General features: G+C 48.8%; 1 pseudogene and 3 gene segments (V, D, J or C); all 4 read right to left on the bottom strand.

The window, feature by feature from the left end:
• Positions 1 to 232: 232 nt before the first annotated feature.
• On the bottom strand, positions 233 to 2,119 carry LOC133772407 (Ig kappa chain V region K16-167-like). The segment is given in 2 exon segments: positions 233 to 601; positions 2,099 to 2,119. Coding segments are annotated over 2 exon segments (390 nt in total).
• A 3,513-nt stretch (positions 2,120 to 5,632) lies between these two features.
• LOC133772228 (PEST proteolytic signal-containing nuclear protein-like) lies at positions 5,633 to 6,105 on the bottom strand (annotated as a pseudogene).
• Positions 6,106 to 6,192: 87 nt separating this feature from the next.
• Positions 6,193 to 9,924, bottom strand: LOC133772406 (Ig kappa chain V region K16-167-like). The segment is given in 4 exon segments: positions 6,193 to 6,248; positions 6,744 to 6,825; positions 9,391 to 9,746; positions 9,870 to 9,924. Coding segments are annotated over 4 exon segments (549 nt in total).
• A 5,246-nt stretch (positions 9,925 to 15,170) lies between these two features.
• On the bottom strand, positions 15,171 to 16,563 carry LOC133772405 (Ig kappa chain V region 3381-like). The segment is given in 3 exon segments: positions 15,171 to 15,246; positions 16,013 to 16,367; positions 16,492 to 16,563. Coding segments are annotated over 3 exon segments (486 nt in total).
• Positions 16,564 to 20,734: the final 4,171 nt, after the last annotated feature.

Below are 20,734 nucleotides of genomic sequence, written 5' to 3'. Positions count from 1 at the left end.
ATCCCAAATGATGCTCTAGATTCCAGTACTCAGAAGAATAATTGCTTTCTTTTAAAACAGTAGGGACATGGTCATGCCTGCGCTACAGCCGCCAAGGAGGAGGAAAGGAGGGAGCCTCAGAGGAGTCACCCTGGCCCCTTCCACCCGACCCTGCAGGACCTTCAAGCCTGGCTGCTCTGAGAATCACTCTCTGCAGATGGGGCCCAGGAGGAGCAGCTGGGGCAGCCCAGCCTCACACTTCTGCTTTCCTGGGGGGTTTTTGTAGGGCTTGGAACACTGTGGTACAATCAGTACTACTACTATAACCGCCTGCACAGTAGTAAGTGGCAGCATCGTCACACTGCATGCCACTGATGGTGAGAGTGAACTGTGTCCCATATCCACTGCCTTTGAACCGCGATGGGACCCCAGATGCCAGAGTGGATGCATAATAGATCAGGAGCCTGGGAGACTGCCCTGGTTTCTGCTGATACCAGGATAATTCGTTGTTACCATAAACACTCTGGCTGGACTGGCAATTGATGGTGACTGTGCCTCCCACAGCTGCAGACACGGGGGATGAAGTCTGGGTCAGCACAGGGTCACATATGGCACCTGAGACCTGAGAAGGGAAACAGAAACACAGAGACCACACTCATCCTCACGTTCTAAGAGGACGCTCCTGCAGAGACCACAATGCCCTGGCCACACTGCCCGAGGCCATTCCTGCTGCTGGCCTTCCTTACCTGGGAGCCAGAGCAGCAGGAGCCCCAGCAGCTGAGTGGGGGCCCTCATGTCCATGCTGGGTCCTGCCTGGCACTGCCTCCTGCATGGGGCAGGAGCAGCCTGCTCCTAAATGCCCAGAGAGGTGGGCGGTGCTCTGGGGACATGCAAATGAGCAGGGGCGGGGCAGGGCTGTGCCCAGCTGAAGGGCCCAGGGCAGCTGAGAACTCAGCCCAGGGGCTGTGTCTCCAGCTGCCCCAGCTCAGACCAGGGCTGCACAAGTTTGCATGTAGTGCCCATGTTTCTACTGGGAGACTCACATCCCAAAGTCACTGATGGTCATTGGCCAACACTTTAAGTGAACTGGAGCACAAGATTGTGTAATGTATTCATGGTTACGTTGGTATCTGTAGGAGAAAGTTCATTTTCTAGCGAATAGTTAGTGACACCTTAAAGCTGAGGTCATTGACTTTACTTGTTTGTCCTCTGATGCCCTCCCATTGTCCCCTCTCGGCAGACCGCTGCACCAGGGAGATGGTCTCTGAGAGATGAGACTTCTGTCCACACTCACCTCTGAAACAACTGCTGCCAGAGACCAGGACTCAGAGGAGAAAGCAGGTGCTTAGGTGAGAGAACGAAAATGTGTGCTCTCCCATCTGCAGCCAGATTCAGAGTCAGGGATACAAGAGGAAGATTTAAGTGGGAGTTCAAGGAGTCACCATAGGTCTGAGGAACATAAAGAAAATAACTTCCCTCTCTCCTCTCTCCATAAACCTTCACGTTTTTCTTAAGAAGATCCTTAGAGGAGGGAAGGCCGGCATTGTGGCACAGTGGATAAGGCTGCCATTTGCAAAGCCACCATCCTATACTGCAGATTGGTTTGAATCCCCACTGCTCCACTTCTGATCCCATTTCTGCTAATGCACACCTGGGAGGCAGCAGAAAATGGCCCAAGTTCTTGGATTCCCACCCCAAATGGGAGACCAGGAGCAGTTCTGGCTCTGGGCTTCTGCTTGGCCAGGAACTCACTGTTACGTCATTTGTGGACAGACCAGATTACAGAACTTCTCTTCTCTTCTCTTCTCTTCTCTTCTCTTCTCTTCTCTTCTCTTCTCTTCTCTTCTCTTCTCTTCTCTTCTCTTCTCTCCTCTCCTCTCCTCTCCTCTCCTCTCCTCTCCTCTCCTCTTCTCTCTCCCTCCCAATCTTTCTCTCTTTACCTCTCTCCCATGCTCAGGATTCAAGTAAATAAATAAATATTTTGCAAAAGTAGAGAATGGTAACATGAGAGAAAATTAACCTACTAGAAATAACTGTTAACACAATAAAAGACACTCTCTTAAAACTGGGCTCCACTTTTGTTATCTCCAGTGTCAGGGCACTGACTCTTGTCACTGACCTGTGTGTTGCCTGGTTTCATGCTACAGGAACATGAGACATTTTAAACACTTTGTCCTCCATTAAAGGACAATTTGGCTTTCACCAATAATGAGAACACAATTAGTTTGTTTTCCAGGAACACAAAGGTTGAACTGCCTACTATATTCCCTCTGCCCCTGCCTCTGCCTCTGGCCCTGCCTAGGCTGAGACAGGTGGTTGCACTAGGTGGACTTGGACACCCACTGCCCGCTTGCCCCGAGCAATAGCATTGCCCCAGGGGAGGCCTCTCACATGGAGCAGAGTGGGAGTGAAGCAGGCAGGCACACAGGTTGAAATGATTATGTTTGTGAGCTGGAAGACCACGCCTTCACCACACCCCTGTGTGACACATGCCCCTACTTGGCCACACCTGAGCACCAACTGACCAATCAGCTTATTTAAAAGCCTGGGACATGGTGTGTCTGTCCTTTTTCCCTCCCTTCTTTCCCTGGCTTCTTGCCAGTAGGGGGCTGGCTGCAGCCCTGAGCCTCTATGACACGTGGCCTTCAGGCCAACCGCCCATGCTTCCTGGCCTAGATGCTCCTCCACATGGTTGGTTCCTGGTACTTGGTGTGAACCCACATCTACCTCTCTCCTTTAGACGGGGCCCTCACTCTCCTATGCATCTTTCTCACTGAATAAAACCTTAAAATGCACCATGCTGCCTTGTTCATTTATGCAGGTATTCAAAATTCTTCTCTGAATAGTAGGCAAGAACCCACATGGGCTTATTAATATGGGAACTTATTAATAAGCATACGGTGATATCATATGGCACCCCAAATTATATTTTGGGGGGAGTCAAATTCCAATATCAGGAGCAGAGGTAGAACATTATTGGTTTGAATGTTACCAGGCCTGCCCACTACAGATCTGTGAGATAAAGGTGAGATAAAGGGTTCTGTTCAATGTTTCCACTTAGTCTACGTCTACAAGAGATTGTGAAACCTTTAGTTGTGTGCCTGAGTGCAAATGATGAACCTGCTAGTGGTTCAATTTGTTGAGAATTTTCTATTTGATTTCAGATTAATTGAAGACCTGCTCTATCAGGGATTGAAAACTGACACGATTTCACGTGTGACCCCCAGAAGGAGCCTGTGCACCTCAGGTCTGGTAGTGACAGAAGGATTGGGGGATTGAGACTCACAGTCTTGTCTTTAGGATGAGGAACAGTGGTTTTCTGCTTACTCCATGTTGAATTCTTTATATATGGAGGGCTGAGCCAGTGTTAATAAAATACATTGAAAGTATGTCATTGCAAAAGATAAAATAGTGGCTGGCGCTATGGCCCAGCAGGTTAACACCCTGGCCTGAAGTGCCAGCATCCCATGTGGGTGATGGTCCGAGTCCCAGCTGCTCCATTTCCAACCCAGCTGCCTGGCATGGCCTATGAAAGCTGTAGAAGATGGCCCAAGTACTTGGGTTCCTGCACCCGGGTGGGAGTCATGGAAGAAGAACTTGGCTCCTGGCAATACACAAATATAACACAAACGGCCTACAAAACTCAAATTCATCAGAGTATATGTGGTGAGAACTCCATACAATATGATTGAAGATGCATTTTCTCTATATATCAGTGCCTACAAGGTGCTTGGAGAGGCCACTGGTCACTATGTATGCTCTTAAATTAAATGATATTTTGTGCTAAGAAGACAACCTGGAGGAGGCCAGCAGTGTGGTGTAGTGGGGAAAGCCGCCACCTGCAATGCTGACATTCGATATGGGCACCAGTTCGAAACTGCTGCTCCACTTCAAATCCTGCTCTCTGCTATAGCATGAGAAAGCACTAGAAGATGACCCAAGTCCTTGGGCCCGTGCACCCCCATGGGAGACCTGGAAGAAGCTCCTGGCTCCTGGTTTCAGGTTGGTGCAACTCCAGCCATTGTGGCCCATGGGGGAGTAAACCAGCAGATGGAAGACACTTTCTATCTCTCTGTCTCTCTCTCTTCCTTTCCTTCTCTCTGTGTACCTCTGACTTTCAAGTACATAAATAAATCTAAAAAAAAAATAAATAAATAAATAAGACGACCTGTCGTGAGTTTAATTCAAATATGACTTCCAACTTAGTAACTTAAATGTGTAGACAAAGTTACAGACAGTGCAGCTTCCCACTTCCATCTTTATACATTGTTAATTTTTTTGGTGTTTATGTCATTTAAAAAAATTTTTAAAATAGCCAACTACTTCAGCAACAATAGACATTTTTGGTGGTGGTTTCTATTTTAAAAGAATCAACTTCTTTCTGATTTGCCTCAAGTTCTGGTGGAAATGCCTACAAGAACTAACTAATAAACAAAAACCAAAAGAAGCACATTGGAAATACGGATTCACTTTGGTAGCAAATCGTTGTCTTGGAAGACAAATGAAGGCAGACAAGACCGCTTGAGGGGAAGTAGGCTATTTCAAATAGTCTGTAGTTTACCTAAAAGTTATTTTTTTTAAAAGAGCTAAGCTGTGGTATCCACTGACAGCAATGCAACTCCGAGCTTATGGTGACTTCAAGTAAAACAAATGCCCATGAAGAAAAGGCTGAGCTTTAGTTTATCACAATTTGGGTTCAGTCAAAGGTAACTTTTTTTCTCAGTACAATACCCCCTTCTCCATATAAGGCTGCTCTGGTTGGCTATCAGTTCAGGGAAGGAGGGAGTTCAGAGAGTTAACTACTCACAGCTTTAAGTAGACAATAAAGTTGTGCTTCCCTCTGGTTTTGCTAATAGTAATGTCTAAAGAGCTGCAATTCTTTAACAGGTGCCATTCTGACTTCTTTATTATCTGCAACCTTTGGAAACTGACCACACAAAGCTACAAAATCAGCACATGTCTGAAAGCTGTGTGTAGAACATAAATGACCTCGAATTTCAAACTCTCATGTATTATTGTAACACTCAATCTTAAAAAAAAGGGGGGGGGGAGTGGCTCCAAAGACAGCCTTATATTGTAGAATCAGAATCCAAATGGAGTGAGTATGGCTAAGAGCCTATTGCAGATCTCTTGCTTCTGTACATAGTAGCTTTGCTTGCTGATGGCTAAGGGTACATCTTGTGAAACTATGTGGCCTAAATTCCCAGGAACTAGGTTGACTGAAATGTGTCCCTCACTGTTATCTTACAACCATATCTTGGGTCTGTTCCTGTGTTTGTTATTGGTAACTGTTATCTTACAACCATATTCTGGTTTTTCCTTTTTATTGTTTGCTGCATGCCAGGGGTCCAGTTTGAAATTGTTAGCCCTAGTGGACAGAATACTATAAAAAGCTGTGCAAGCCGCTGATGGGGCCGCACTCTGGTAAGAGTGTTGGTCCCAATGGGTGGCCAGTTCTGATCAGTTACCTTGCCTCTCCTTTGTTTCTCACTTGCTTCTCACTTAAATAAAATACCTGTGTGACTGTCACTGGTATTGTAATACTCTCTTTTAGCTGAGAGCAGGTGCAACAATATCATTCTTTAAAAAGGGAAATTGTTCCTTTTAACTGGACACCCACCCCACACCCAGCCCCAATTTCAAAACGCATCATTCAGTTGTCTTGGTCACAGCCATTTCCAGGATGAGGTTTGATACTTGGCTCCCAGAGCCTCTGCTCCTCAGAAAACCCGTGCTTTCCCTCCTGCAGTGATGTGTCAGCTGATGTTGGTGATTCCCTTCCAGTACTCCTCATCCTCACCTTGGCTCCTGGAGGCCTCTGCTCCAGTTCCCCATCTTCATCTTCATTACAAGCCCTGCTACAGAGAGGGGGTTTGCAGCCAGAGGTGGAGCAGTCTCTGCAGGCTTATTGACCCAGCTGGCGATGTGGCTGATGCTGTCTTGGACGTCTGACCACCTGAGGCAAATGCAAACCTGCAGATCTTTGTAGGTTTTCTTGGAAGGGCTCAGCTTCCTCTCAGCTGATGGCTTCTCAGCGCGGTGCCTGGAACTTCCCATCCGTTACCCTGGGGCTCCAGCTCGCTGTGTTCTTTCAGACTTCTCCTCTCCCACCTTCTCATCTGCCATTTTCCCCACCATAAGCTCCAAATTAGCTGTCTCATATACAGCTTTAAAAGCAACTGGAATTTTTTTTAAAAAAACAAAGAGACAGCCCTACAGAACGGTGACGAGGGATTGACCAGTGGGCGGGGCCTCGTGCTCCGAGATGGCTTTGTGCAGAGAAACCACAGAGGGCAGCTGTGGGTGACCCGAGGCTGCTTCGCTTGTCCCAGAGGAGCGGAGTCCACACAGAGATCAGAGACTTCGAGAGACAGCGGTGTGCACGCGCTCTCCTATTCTACCCAGCAGCACTCACACCTTCCCTGTACTGATGCCACAATAACAAACGGCCTTCAAAAGAAAGGGAAAATCTGTATAATAAAAAATTACGCATGATTTCAAAATTTCTTGCAGAAAAACAAACTCTCTTTCTCTCTGTCTCCTGATCTCTGTCTCTGTTTTTCTCTGTCTTTTCTCCCCCTTTTCCTTCTTTGCTCCTTCCCTCCAGTCTGTTGGTTTCCCCCAATAAACTCTTTCCCTTACTCCGGTGTGTGGTGTGTTTTGGGGCGGCCCTACACTGGTACCGTGCCTCGGATCCAGGCTCCCCAGTGACTTTGCTCTCCCTTCAGGGAGCTCTGAGCTGCTCTGGGGTCCTGGATCCCTACCAGTCAGAAAACACACCCTCAGAACTCCTTCCACACCACCAAACGCTCCGTGATCTACATCCTCACACTGGTCTCCCAAATTCTGAGGTGAGACACAGAATGAGAAACTATCACAGCAAATTCTACTACGGATTTTGGTTCTGCTTTCGTCTACTCTCGTCTGAAGTCCTAATACTAGGCACCAACCACAACTCCCAAAGCTTTTAGTCTCTATGGACACTGTGTCCAGGCAACAGCAGGTGTGGGTGATGACTCAACCTCCTGTTTCCCTTCTACAGGCCAGGAACCAGGAGCCAGAAGCCTCCTCTGGGTCTCCCATGTGGGTGCAGGGGCCCAAGAACCTGGGCCATCCTCAACCACGCCCCAGGCCACAGCAGAGAGCTGTATCAGAAATGAAACAGCTGGGTCCCATACCAGCACCCACATGGGATGCCAGCACTGCAGGCGGCTGCCTCACCAGCCAAGCCACAGCATCTGCCTCTAACAAGTCATCTAGGTTTACAAATTGTAGCTGATTTGTAGGAGTGCAGTGAGGGGCTGGGGCTGTGGAAAGGTAGGTTAATCCTCCACCTGCAGTGCAGCATCTCATATGGGCACTAGTTTGTGTCCCAGCTACACTTCTTCCATTCCAGTCATAAACTGGCTCCCATATGGGATGCCCGCACTGCAGGTGGTGACATTACCCACTATGCCACAAAGCCAGTCCCACCCTATCAGGTCTACTTCTGTCTCAGGGGAAACAGTAGCAGAGAGGGTAAGAGTGTAAGACAGTTGGGGTGGCGCCATGGCACACTGGGTTAATCCTCCAACTGTGGTGCTGACATCCCATATGGGTGTCAATTCTGGTCCCGGCTGCTCCTCTTCCAGTCCAGCTCTCTGGGAAAGCAATGGAACACGATCCAGGTGTTTGAGCCCCTGCACCCTCATGGGAGACCAGGAAGAGGCTCCTGGCTCCTGGCTCCTGGCTTCAGATCAGCGCAGCTCCGGCCTTTGCTGCTATTTGGGGAATGAGTCAACAGATGGAGGACTTTTCTCTCAGCCTCTGCATCACACTGTCTGTAACTCTAACTCTCAAATACATAAATAAAATCTGCAAAAAATAAAAAAAAAAGTTAACACGGGATGCAAATCGTCTCCAACACAAAAGCCATCCACAGCCTACTGCCTGCTCGCTAGGACTGACATCTAAGGAGCTGGGCAGGGTGGCTGATTAAGGACTGTGATGGGGAGATGACGTGGAAGGACCTGGTGGGAGCGATACAATCACAGTGGTCCTGAAGTCAGGAGGAGGGCCAGGGTCCAGGGGCTGTGACAGGGCAGCAGGCTGTGGAGTGATGGGAGGAGGGGCCACAGAGCAGGAAATGTGGCCATCCTGACGCTGGACAAACCTGGAATGGAATCCCATCCTCGGGAGCTCCCAGAACACCACAGCTCTGCTACCTCCGGGGTTTCTTCCAGGGAGACTTCAGACCTCCTGACCTCAACAATACACCTGGAGTTGTCTGAGCCAAAGAGAATGGAATAGTTCATTACAGCAACAATTCACCAAGCAAACACCAAGGAAGATAACGCCTGTAACCTCCCTCCTTCATCATGATGAAGGCTGACATCACAAAGTTTCACTTTGTTCTCATCGGGTGTCTACTTGGACAAGAGGCAAACAGCAGTTGATTTTAAGGGGAGTTAGCACAACATTCCTCTTAGATACAAATCTCCTGAGGAAAATACTTTGATGATTTCTGTTCTGTCTAAGGCAGAGGACTCCTCAAGGAAAGTCCCCTGGGGTGTGCACTGCTTGTGAGAGAACTGTACTTGGTGGCCAAACTGCAGAAGGAGCTGCATGACAGGTGTGAGCCAACATGGGCTGACGCAGGGGTGCAGTGAACAGTGCATATAACACTACCCTGGCTTTGCCTCTGGTCCTGCTGTGTCAGCCAGGGCCTCCTCTATAGGGGAGCATTGTTACGTCGAAGGAAAATACAGAAAGACGTACAGACCTGAGTTAGATCAAGCCAGCATATTCAGTCACCATTGCATTCTGGACAAACCATCCATGGCTCTGAGATTTGAACACGAGACAAGCAAAATTCCAGTCTGTCAATCAGCTCCTGCAGGCAGAGCCTGGAACAGTTGGGCGGGGAAGAACCACCTGTGAGTGCTGCAGGCAGTGAGAGCACCAGCGCCCCCACCCCAGGCTTCCTGGACAGGGCTGAGGACACGCGGGGCAGCACCTGTGCCTTCTGCCCCAGAAGTGCTTGGCCTCTAGGAGAGATCTGAGAGTCTCTGTGTCCATGATCTCCTTCTCTGACGGCCATTCTCCAAGGGCATCAAGGCTATGGTAGGAATGCACTCACGTGGATTTAAACTATTTTTGCTTGGAATACCATAATATAATTCTCTTTAGCTGTATGAACCCAAAATTATACTAGACACTCATAGGCTCCAAGAGAATAATTGCTCTCCTTAAAACAGTAGGGACATGGTCATGTCTGTGCTGCTACCACCAAGGAGAGGAAAGGAGGGAGCCTCAGAGGAGTCTCCCAGGCCCTTCCACCCGACCCTGCAGGACCTTCAAGCCTGGCTGCTCTGAGAATCACTCTCAGCAGATGGGGGCCCAGGAGGAGCAGCTGGGGCAGCCCAGCCTCACACTTCTGCTTTCCTGGGGGGTTTTTGTTAGGGCTTGTATCACTGTGGTATCAGTACTACCACCATAATCGCCTGCACAGTAGTAAGTGGCAGCATCGGCACATTCCACGTTGCTGATGGTGAGAGTGAACTGTGTCCCAGATCCACTGCCTTTGAACCGCGATGGGACCCCAGATGCCAGAGTGGATGCCTTGTAGATCAGGAGCTTGGGAGGCTGACCTGGTTTCTGCTGATACCAGGATAAATAGTTGTTACTATAAACACTCTGACTGGACTGGCAATTGATGGTGACTGTGCCTCCCAGAGCGGCAGACACGGGGGATGCAGTCTGGGTCAGCACAGCGGCACATCTGGCACCTGAGAAGGGAAACAGAAACACAGAGACCACACTCATCCTCACGTTCTAAGAGGACGCTCCTGCAGAGATGGGCAGCCCTGGCCACACTGCCCGAGGCCATTCCTGCTGCTGGCCTTCCTTACCTGGGAGCCAGAGCAGCAGGAGCCCCAGCAGCTGAGTGGGGGCCCTCGTGTCCATGCTGGGTCCTGCCTGGCACTACCTCCTGCATGGGGCGGGAGCAGCCTGGGCCTAAATGCCCAGAGAGGTGGGCGGTGCTCTGGGGACATGCAAATGAGCAGGGGCGGGGCAGGGCTGTGCCCAGCTGAAGGGCCCAGAGCAGCTCAGAACTCATCCCAGGGGCTGTGTCTCCAGCTGCCCCAGCTCAGACCAGGGCTGCACAAGTTTACCTGCAGTGCGCATGCTTCTACCAGGAGGTCTCACCCCCCAAAGTCACTGAGGACTGCTTGCCAACACTTCAAGTGAATTGGAAGACTAGTTGTTTTAATTGATTCAGGGTTATGTTGGGATTCTGTAGGAGAAAGTCCATTTTCTAGCGAATACTTAGTTACACTTTAAAACTATGATAAATGATTTTACCTGTTTGTCCTCTGATGCCCTCACATTGTCCTCTCACGGCAGACCGCTGTACCAGGGAGATGGTCTCTGAGAGACGAGACTTCTGTCCCACACTCACCTCTGTACTGATCAGAATTAACATCCTCAGAACAAGCGGCTGCCAGAGAGAAACCAGGACTCAGAAGGAGAACGCAGGTGCTTAGAGGAGAGATCACACAGGTGCGCTCTCCCGTCTGCAGCCTGAGTTCTGAGTCAAGGATGCAGGAGGAAAACAGAAGTGCGAGTTTCAAGGAGTCACCATAGGGCTGAGACACATCAAGAAAAATAACTTCCCTCTCTCTCCTCTCCGGAAATGTTCACACTTTTCTTTCCAAATGCAGAGAGGGGGTCCGGTGCTGTGGCTCAGAGGGTTAAAGCACTATCCAGAAGCGCCGTCATCCCATATGGGCACTGGTTCTAGTGCCGCCTGCTCCTCTTCCTATCCAGTGCTCCTGTATGGCCTGGGAAAGCTGTAGAAGATGGCCCACGTTTGGGCCCCTGCACCCATGTGGGAGATTTGGAAGAAGCAGACAGGAGGGAAGGCTGGCATCATGGCACAGTGGATAAGGCTGCCACTTGCAATACCAGCAGCCTACATCAGAGACTGGTTTGAATCCCCACTGCTGCACTTCTCATCCCATTACCTGCTAATGCTCACCCTGGGAGGCAGTAGAAAATGGCCCAAGGTCTTGCATTCCTGCCCCACAGGGGAGACAAGGAGCAGTTATGGCTCTGGGTTTCTATTTGGCCAAGAACTCACTGTTACAGCCATTTGTGGAGAGACCAGATTACAGAACCCTCCTACCCCGGCTTTGCCTCTATCCAGTGCTCAGTCTTGCAAGTAAATAAATAAATATTTTGATAAATGGAAAATGTTTATAATATGAAAATTATCTAAATAATACCTATTAGAAATAAGTATTCCCCAAAGTACAAAACACCCTGCCAAAACTGGGATCTATTTTGTTTAAGATTTATTTCATTTATTCATTTATTCCATTGTGTACAATGAAGCCACTATTGTTTCATTTCGATGAGAATTGTCTGTCTGATTTTGCATTGAATGAAAAATTGCCTCATCAGGGATTGAAAGCTGATGCAATTCCTTCATGGACCCTCCGGGGGCGCCAGTAACGTCAGATCTGGTAGTGACAGACAGACTGGGAGGATTGAGGCTCACAGCCTTGTCTAGACTCTTGAAGAACAGTGGATTTCTGCTCACTCCTTGTGGAATTCTTTGTTTTCTGTAAGGTTAAGCTGGTGGGAATAAACTGAATGTATCTCCAAGTAAACTTAAAGGTAAAAGAGAGGAGGGTGGAGGTGAGGAAGGAGGGAGGATATGGTGTGAAGTGGCATTATGCTCTCACAATCGTGGATAGGATGGGCCAGACTTGTGCAATGGGTAAGGCCACAGCATGCAGCGCCAGCATCCCATATGGGCACCGGTGGGAGTCCTGGCTGCTCCACTTCCAAATGAGTTCCCTGCTAATGGCCTGGGAAAACACCAGCAGATGGACTAGTGTTTCAGCCCTGGCAATCGTATGGGAGACCCGAAAGAAGTTCCATCACCCAGCTCTTGCTGGTAACTGCCTCATCCAGTGCAGCCATAATAGGAGTGACCCAGCAGAAAGAAGAAAACTCTCTCCCTGGAACTGTGTATTTGTGGGTTGTGTGTGTCTGTGTAAAACGCAGATTGTCAATAAGCAAATAATTTTTAAAACTGTACATAAAAAACTATACATATGAAATTGGCATCCTTTATAAAATTTTCTAATCACCAATATTTAAAATATTTTTTCATTTTGCTCTATGAATCCCAAATGATGCTCTAACAAAATATTCAGAAATAATAATTGCTTTTCTTTTAAACAGTAGGGAAATGGTCATGTCTGTGATGCTGCCAACAAGGATGAGGAAAGGATGGAGTCAGAGGAGTCACCCTGGCCCCTTCCACCTGACCCTGCAGGACCTTCAAGCCTGGCTGCTCTGAGAATCACTCTCAGCAGATGGGGCCCAGGAGGAGCAGCTGGGGCAAACAGCCTCACACTTCTGCTTTCCTGGGGGGTTTTGTTAGGGCTTGGAACACTGTGGTAAATATTACCACTATATTCACCTTGACAGTGGTAAGTGGCAGCATTGCCACTGATGGTGAGAGTGAACTGTGTCCCAGATCCACTGCCTTTGAACCGTGATGGGACCCCAGATGCCAAGTGGATGCACCATAGATCAGGAGCTTGGGAGGCTGCCCTGGTTTCTGCTGACACCAGGATAAGCGGTCGTTACTATTAACACTCTGACTGGCCTGGCAGTTGATGGTGACTGTGCCTCCCACAGCTGCAGACACGGGGGATGCAGTCTGGGTCACCACGGCTTAGGCAAATGTGGTACCCGAGGAGGGAAACAGAAACACAAGAGCACACTCATTCTCACGTTCTAAGAGGACGCTCCTGCAGAGACCACAATGCCCTGGCCACACTGCCCAAGGCCGTTCCTGCTGCTGGCCTTCCTTACCTGGGAGCCAGAGCAGCAGGAGCCCCAGCAGCTGAGTGGGGGCCCTCGTGTCCATGCTGGGTCCTGCCTGGCACTGCCTCCTGCATGGGGCAGGAGCAGCCTGCTCCTAAATGCCCAGAGAGGTGGGCGGTGCTCTGGGGACATGCAAATCACAGGGGCGGGGCAGAGCTATGCACAGCTGAAGGGCCCAGGGCAGCTCAGAGCTCAGTACAGGGGCTGTGTCTCAAGCTTCTCCTATCAGACCAGGGCTGGACAAGTGTACCTGCAGTGCGCATGCTTCTACCGGAGATGTCACCTCCCAAAGTCACTAAGGCACATTTGACAACACTTTAAATGAATTGGAGGACAAGTTGTTTTAAATGATTCATAGTTATGTTGGGATTCTGTAGGAGAAAGTCCTTTTTTCTGGGGAGTATGTGGTAACATCTTAGAATATGCAACCCGCACCTGCTGACCATTTGAGTTTGGGTAAACCATCCTGCGTGCTGAGATGCACAATCAGTTAGGAGAATTCTCTAGAATCCCTCAGCACCTGCACACAGGCACAGTGTCCCCAGGTGTCCAATCAGAAGCAGGTTGCACAGGAATTCCTCTGAGAATGTCTCTCTGGGGGTCTCAGCAGAGAGAGGACCAGTGTGGGTAGAGGTCCACGCTCTCCTCACGGCTCAGCCCAGCTCTGCTGCTGCTGCTCCACCTGTGACAGGGGCTGCAGGGCTTGCACAGCCCAGAACCTGCGAGAAGCTGAGCAGCTCCTCGGTGTGGTTCTGGTGGACGTCAGTGAGGCCAGGGCGGCTTCTGCTTCCTCTATTTCCCTAATGGCCTTGGTGTGATGTAAAAGAGCAATAAATAGAAAACTTAGAGAGGGCTTTGATTTATAAAAATGGCCGTGCTTGGATCCTGCCACACACTGGGAGTCCTACATGGAGTTCTGTGCTCTGGACTCTGGCCTGACCCAGCCTCAGCTGACAGGGTCACCCGGGAAACTACCAGCTCGTGGAAGACTCTCTGTCTCTCTCTCTCCTTTTTCGCTTTCTGTTTCCCTCTCTCTCTCTCCCTCTCCTGTCGCTCTGAGTCTCACTTTGTCTTTCACCAAATCTCAGTCTTGCAAGTAAATAGTTAAATATATCTTTTAAAAATTTGTAAATATTACATTCAAGAAAATTATCTCCACTAGGCATATGTATTAACCACAGTGAAGACATCCTTCCAAAACTGGGTACCTCTTTTTCTATCTGGTATCTGGGCACGGAATCTTTTTTATTAATATTTATTTATTTATTTGAAAGGCAGAGTTACACACAGAGAGAAGGAGAGGCAGAGAGAGGAAGGACAGAGACAGAAAGAGAGAGAGAGAGAGAAAGGTCTTCCTTCCGTTGGTTCACTCCACAATTGGCCACAACAGGCAGAGCTGTGATGATCTGAAGCCAGGAACAAGGAGCCAGGAGCCAGGAGCCAGGAGCCAGGAGCTTTCTTCAGCTCTCCCATGCAGGGTCAGGGACCCAAGGACTTGGGCCATCTTCTACAGCTTTCCCAGGCCACAGCAGAGAGCCGGATCTGAGGGAGCAGCCAGGACTTGAACCAACACCCATGTTCAATGCCGGCACTGCAGGCGATGGCTTTACCTGCTAGGTCACAGCGCCGGCACCCTGGGCTCTGATTCTTCCACTGACCTGTGTGTTGGCTGGTTGCACTCCTCAGCCATTTCAGAAATTTAAAACCTTTTTCCTCAATTGAAGGACAACTTGGCTGTCTGAACATCACTGAGACTACAGTTAGTTTATTTTTTCAAAAAACACAAGCATTGAACCTCACGATAAGATCCCTCTGCTTCTGACTCTGCCTCCGCCTCTGCCCCGGACACAGGAGGATCACGACGAGGACTGGACACCCACTGCCCGCTTGTCCCGAGCAATGGCAGTGCCCCTGGGGAGGAATCTCATGTGGAGCAGAGTGGGAGCAGGTGTAGAACGTTATATGTTTGTTTCTTATCTGCCCTGCCCACAAAATGAGAGATCTATGAGATGAAGGGCTCAGCTCAACTTTTTACAATTACTCTATGCCTAGGAGATTGTGATAATGTCAGTCGTGTGCAGTTCTGTAGAAACAATGAAGCTAGTATTGATTCAAATCGATGAGAATGTTCTATTTGATTTTGCACTGCATGAAGAACTGCTCAATCAGGGATTGAAAGCTGTCGCGATTCCACCTGTGACCCCCTGGGGGCGCCAGTGCACCTCATGTCTGGCAGTGACTGAGGGATTGGGAGGATTGAGACCCACAGCCTTGTCTAGACTCTGGAGGAACAGTGGTTTTTCTGCTCACTCATCGCTGAATTCTTTGTTTACTGGAAGGTTAAGCTGGTGGTAATGAATTGAACGTGTGTCCATGTAAAACCTAAAAGAAAAAGAGAGGAGAGTAGGAGTGAGGAAGGAGGGAGGACATGGTGGGAAGCAGCATTATGCTCTCACAACTGTGGATAGGTTGGGTCTGGCCTTGTGCAGTGGTTTAAGGCGCCAAAGGCAGTACCAGTATCCCAATGGGCACCGGTGGGAGTCCTGGCTGCTCCACTTCCAATCCAGCTCCCTGCGTGGCCTGGGAAAGCTCCAGTAGATGGCTCCAGTGTTGGAGCCCTGGCACCCATGTGGGGACCTGAAAGAAGCTCCATCTCCACGTCTTGCCAGGTACAGCCACAGCCTCTGCAGACATTGGCGGAGAGACCAGCAGATGGAAGGGAACTTGCTCTCTGATACTGTGTGTGTGTGTGTCTGTGTATGTGTGTAAAACACGGACGTTCAAAAAGCAAAGACATTTTTAAAATAACTATAGATATGCAATTGGTTTCTTTCATAAAATTTTATAATCACCTGTATTTACAGTATTTTTCCTAGTAATAAAAACAGTGTTCTCTCTGTTATTCTATGAATCCCAAATGATGCTCTAGCTTCAAATATTCAGAAGAATAACTGCTTTCCTTTAAAATAGTAGGGACATGGTCATGTCTGTGCTGCTACCACCAAGGAGAGGAAAGGAGGGAGCCTCAGAGGAGTCTCCCTGGCCCCTTCCACACGACCCTGCAGGACCTTCAAGCCTGGCTGCTCTGAGAATCACTCTCTGCAGATGATGGCCCAGGAGGAGCAGCTGGGGCAGCCCAGCCTCACACTTCTGCTTTCCTGGGGGGTTTTTGTTAGGGCTTCTAACACTGTGGGTATCAGTAATACTACTATAACCGCCTGCACAGTAGTAAGTGGCAGCGTCGTCACACTCCATGTTGCTGATGGTGAGAGTGAACTGTGTCCCAGATCCACTGCCTCTGAACCGCGATGGGACCCCAGATGCCAGAGTGGATGCACCATAGATCAGGAGCTTGGGAGGCTGCCCTGGTTTCTGCTGATACCAGGATAAGAGGTTGTTATTATAAACACTCTGACTGGACTGGCAATTGATGGTGACTGTGCCTCCCACAGCTGCAGACGTGAAGGATGGATTCTGCGTCACCACAGCGGCACATCTGGCACCTGAGAAGGGAAATAGAAACACAGAGACCACACTCATCCTCACGTTCTAAGAGGACGCTCCTGCAGAGACCACAATGCCCTGGCCACACTGCCCGAGGCCGTTCCTGCTGCTGGCCTTCCTTACCTGGGAGCCAGAGCAGCAGGAGCCCCAGCAGCTGAGTGGGGGCCCTCGTGTCCATGCTGGGTCCTGCCTGGCACTGCCTCCTGCATGGGGCGGGAGCAGCCTGGGCCTAAATGCCCAGAGAGGTGGGCGGTGCTCTGGGGACATGCAAATGAGCAGGGGTGTGACAGGGCTGTGCCCAGCTGAAGGGCCCAGGGCAGCTCAGAACTCAGCCCAGGGGCTGTATCTCCAGCTGCCCCACTCAGACCAGGGCTGCACCAGTTTACCTGCAGTGCGCATGCTTCTATTGTGAGAAGTCACCTCCCAAATTCCCTGAGGGACACTTGCCGACACTTCAAGTGAATTGGAAGGCAAGTTGTTTTAATTGATTCAGAATTATGTTGGGATTCTGTAGGAGAAAGTCCATTTTCTAGCGAATACTTTGTTACACTTCAAAACTGTGATCATTGGTTTTACCTGCTTGTCCTCTGATGCCCACAAATTGTTCCCTCACGGCATACCGCTGCAGCCAGGGAGATGGTCTCTATGAGGTGAGATTTCTGTTTCACACTCAGCTCTGACACTGATCAGAATAAACATCCTCAGATCAAGTGGCTGCCAGAGAGAGACCAGGACTCAGCAGGAGAACGCAGGTGCTTAGAGGAGAGATCACACAGGTGCGCTCTCCCGTCTGCAGCCAGAGTTCTGAGTCAAGGATGCAGGAGGAAAACAGAAGTGGGAGTTCAAGGAGTCACCAGAGGTCTGAGGATCATCAGGGAAGAGGCCAAGGCAACTCTGGCTGTCTGCAAGGTCGCAGCAGGGGTCTGTCTCCCTGGGTGTGAGAACCACAAGCTGCGGTCCTCTTGCTGGTTTTAGGTTTATTGATACAGAAAGGCCAGAGTTTCTGGTGATCTCGCTGATGATCCTACATTCTGGGAAATCTCTGAGAATCGGCCTCTGCTCCAAATGACCTCACTGACGACTGAGCATTGATGGACTGGATCCTCCTAGAGGAATTCAACCCTCTCTGATGTTTCAGTTATCTGCAGTAAAAGCCTAGAGGGAACTCAAACTGTAGGGTGTCTGGTACGCAGTTAGACCTGATGTAGGGATGAGAGGGTCTTGGGGAAGGTCTTCAGTCTCTGCTATAATCCACTTGAGGGTCTGTCTCATCATAGACTAATGACTGGTAAATGAGAGTTAACAATTTAAATGTCTGAGAGAAACACAAACAGTGCTAAGTGCCTGAGTTTGTGTGGCCTGGTGGAAAGAACATGAACTAATTACCAAAATCAGTGACCGAGTCTTGAATGAGTTACTAAAACTAATGGTAGTGAAGAGTTATGGAAAGGACGTGTATAATGAACAGGATTGTTTGATCAGGGTGTTTATGATTAATAACTAGTAGAGTTAAACTAAAAGGTAGATGTTCCAATCTTCATAATCAATTGTTTTAAGTAGATGTTCTGATTCTTTGCAACATAATCACTATGTTTTTTGTAATCAATTATTATATAATTTAGCATCATTTGGAGCCTCTGTTCTATTGTATTTCAATATCAAGTAAATCTACAAAATGAAAGAAATTGTTATATGGCTATGGAAATCGGGATGAGGGAGGGGTTACACATAATACAAGGTCAATGGTTTAAGTTAATGGGAAACAGACTTTGTTATTTTAAGGAAGAATCATTAACTCTGTAAGGATCACTAATGAGTAGACATGTACAGAATTTATGAGAACAGTAAAGTATGTGTAAAATGAACAGCTTTGCTGTGAGCACGCCTCTCATTCATCGCTATGCAGACGCCTCCCACACCATCAGGAAGCCCTGGATCTGCTGGAGCACATCAGAAAAACTAACTTCCCTCTCTCCTCTGTCCAGAAACCGTCACGTTTTTCTTAAGAAAATCCAGAGAGGAGTTAAGGCTGGCTTAGTGTCACAGTGGCTGAGGCTGCCACTTGCAAAGCCAGCAGCCTACATCAGAGACTGGTTTGAATCAACACTGCTCCATTCTGATCCCATGCTCTGCTAATGTACACCCTGGGAGGCAGCAGAAAATGGTCCAAGGTCTTGGATTCCTACCCCACAGGGGAGACCAGGGGCAGTTCTACCTCTGGGCTTCTGCTTGGCCTTGAACTCACAGCTACAGCCATTTGTGAATGCACCAGGTTACAGACATTCTCTTTCTCTCTGTCTCTGTCTCTCTCTCTCTCTCTCTCTCTCTCTCTCTCTCTCTCTCCCTCTGTCTTTGCCTCTCATCAATTCTCAGTCTTACAAGTAAATATATAAATATTTGAAAAATAGAAAATGTTAACATTTAAGAAAATTATCTTTATTAGAAATAAGTATTCACCACAGTATGAGACACCCTGCTCAAACTGGGCACCGTTATTTTTACATCCAGTGACTGGGCACTGATTCTCCCACTGACCTCTGTGTTGGCTGCTTTCATGCTACAGCAATTTGAGAAATTTAACAAGCTAATTCCTCAATCAAAGGACTATTTGGCCAACTGACCATTACTGAGACTACCATTAGTGTATCGTTTCAGGAAACACAGTGTGGAACTGCCTGATTCGTCCCCTCTGCCTCTTCCTCTGCCTGTGCCCGAGGCAGGAGGATGCACTAAGTGGACCTGGACACCCACTGCCCACGTGCCCCCAGCAATGGCAGTGTCCAAAGAGTATCTCACTTGAAGCACATGGGAGCAGGTGTAAAACATAGGTTTGCTTATTTGCCCTGATCACTAAAAGAAAGATCAATGAGATAAAGAGCTCTGTTTGATTTTTTCCAATTGTTCTATGCCTAGGAGATTGTGATGCTGTTAGTCGCGTGCAGTTCTGTAGAAACGTTGGAGATACTATTGGTTCAATAAGATGAGAATTTGCTATTTGATTTTGAATTGAATGAAGAACTGCTCTCACAGGGATTGAAAGCAGATGCGATTTCACCTGTGACCCCCAGGGGGCGCCAGCGCACCTCAGGTCAGAAGTAACAGAGACACTGGGAGGATGAGACTCCCAGCCTTGGGTAGACCCTAGAGGAACTGTGGTTTCTCTGCTACTCCGCGTTGAATTCTTTGTTTTGTGGAGGGTGAAGCTGGGGATTATAGAGTGAAAGTGTGTCAGTGTAGAACTTAAAGAAAAAAAAAAACAGAAGAGAAGTTGGGGGGAGTGGGGGAGGCATGAGGACATTTTGGGAAGCGGTATTATGCTCTTACCAGTGTGGATGGGATAGGCCGGCCTCATGCAGTGGGTAAAGCCGCCCCATGCAGCACCAGCATCCACATGGGCCCCAGTGGGAGTCCTGGCTTCTCATCTTCCAATCCAGCTCTTCTTGGGCTGAGGAAGCACCTGGAGCTGGCCCACGTGTTTGAGCTCCGGCTCCCATGTGGGAGAATGAAAGGAGTTCTCTCTCCTAGCTCTGCCAGGCACTGCTTGCCGATTGCAGCCATTTGGGGAGTGAACCAGAGGACAGAAGATAACTCATCTCTATCTCTCCCTCACAATATCTCTCTCTCTAACTCTCTCTCTCTCTCTCAATGTGTGTGTGTGTGTGTGTAGCAGAGACTTTCTTTTTTTAGTGCATTTTTTATTTATTTATTTGACAGGTAGAGTTACAGACAGTGAAAGAGAGTGACAGAGAGAAAGGTCTTCTTTCCGTTGGTTCACTCCCTAATGGCCACCATGGCCAGAGTTACGCCGATCCAAAGCCAGGAGCCAGCAGCTTCCTTCCTAGTCTCCCACGCAGGTGCAGGCACCCAAGCACTTGGACCATCCTCCACTGCATTCCTGGGAAACAGCAGAGAGCTGGACAGGAAGAGGAGCAAAGGGACTAGAACCTGGCGCCCATATGGGATGCCGGCGCTGCAGTGGATTAACTTAGTGCACCACTGCTCCAGCCACTGCAGAGACTTTCAATAAGGAAATAAATCTTTTTGTAAAACTGTAGCTATGAAAATGATATCCTTTATAGAATTTATATAATCACTTGTATAAAGTCATTTTGCTTGCAATATCCATAGAGTTTTCTCTTTTGCTCTATGAATCTCAAAGGATGCTGTAGCTTTGAATACTCAGAAAGAATAGGAGATTTCCTTTAGCACAGAAGGGACATGGTCATGTCTGTGCTGCTGCAACCAAGGAGGAAAGGAGGAGCCTCAGAGGAGTCACCCTGGCCCCTTCCACACGACCCTGCAGGACCTTCCAGCCTGGCTGCTCTGAGAATCACTCTCAGCAGATGGGGCCCAGGAGGAGCAGCTA

Source organism: Lepus europaeus, chromosome 13 (assembly GCF_033115175.1).
Source record: "Lepus europaeus isolate LE1 chromosome 13, mLepTim1.pri, whole genome shotgun sequence".
NCBI classification, from domain to species: domain Eukaryota; kingdom Metazoa; phylum Chordata; class Mammalia; order Lagomorpha; family Leporidae; genus Lepus; species Lepus europaeus.
The sequence above is the reverse complement of the archived record's forward strand: the minus strand, read 5'-3'. Positions and strand labels throughout refer to the sequence as shown.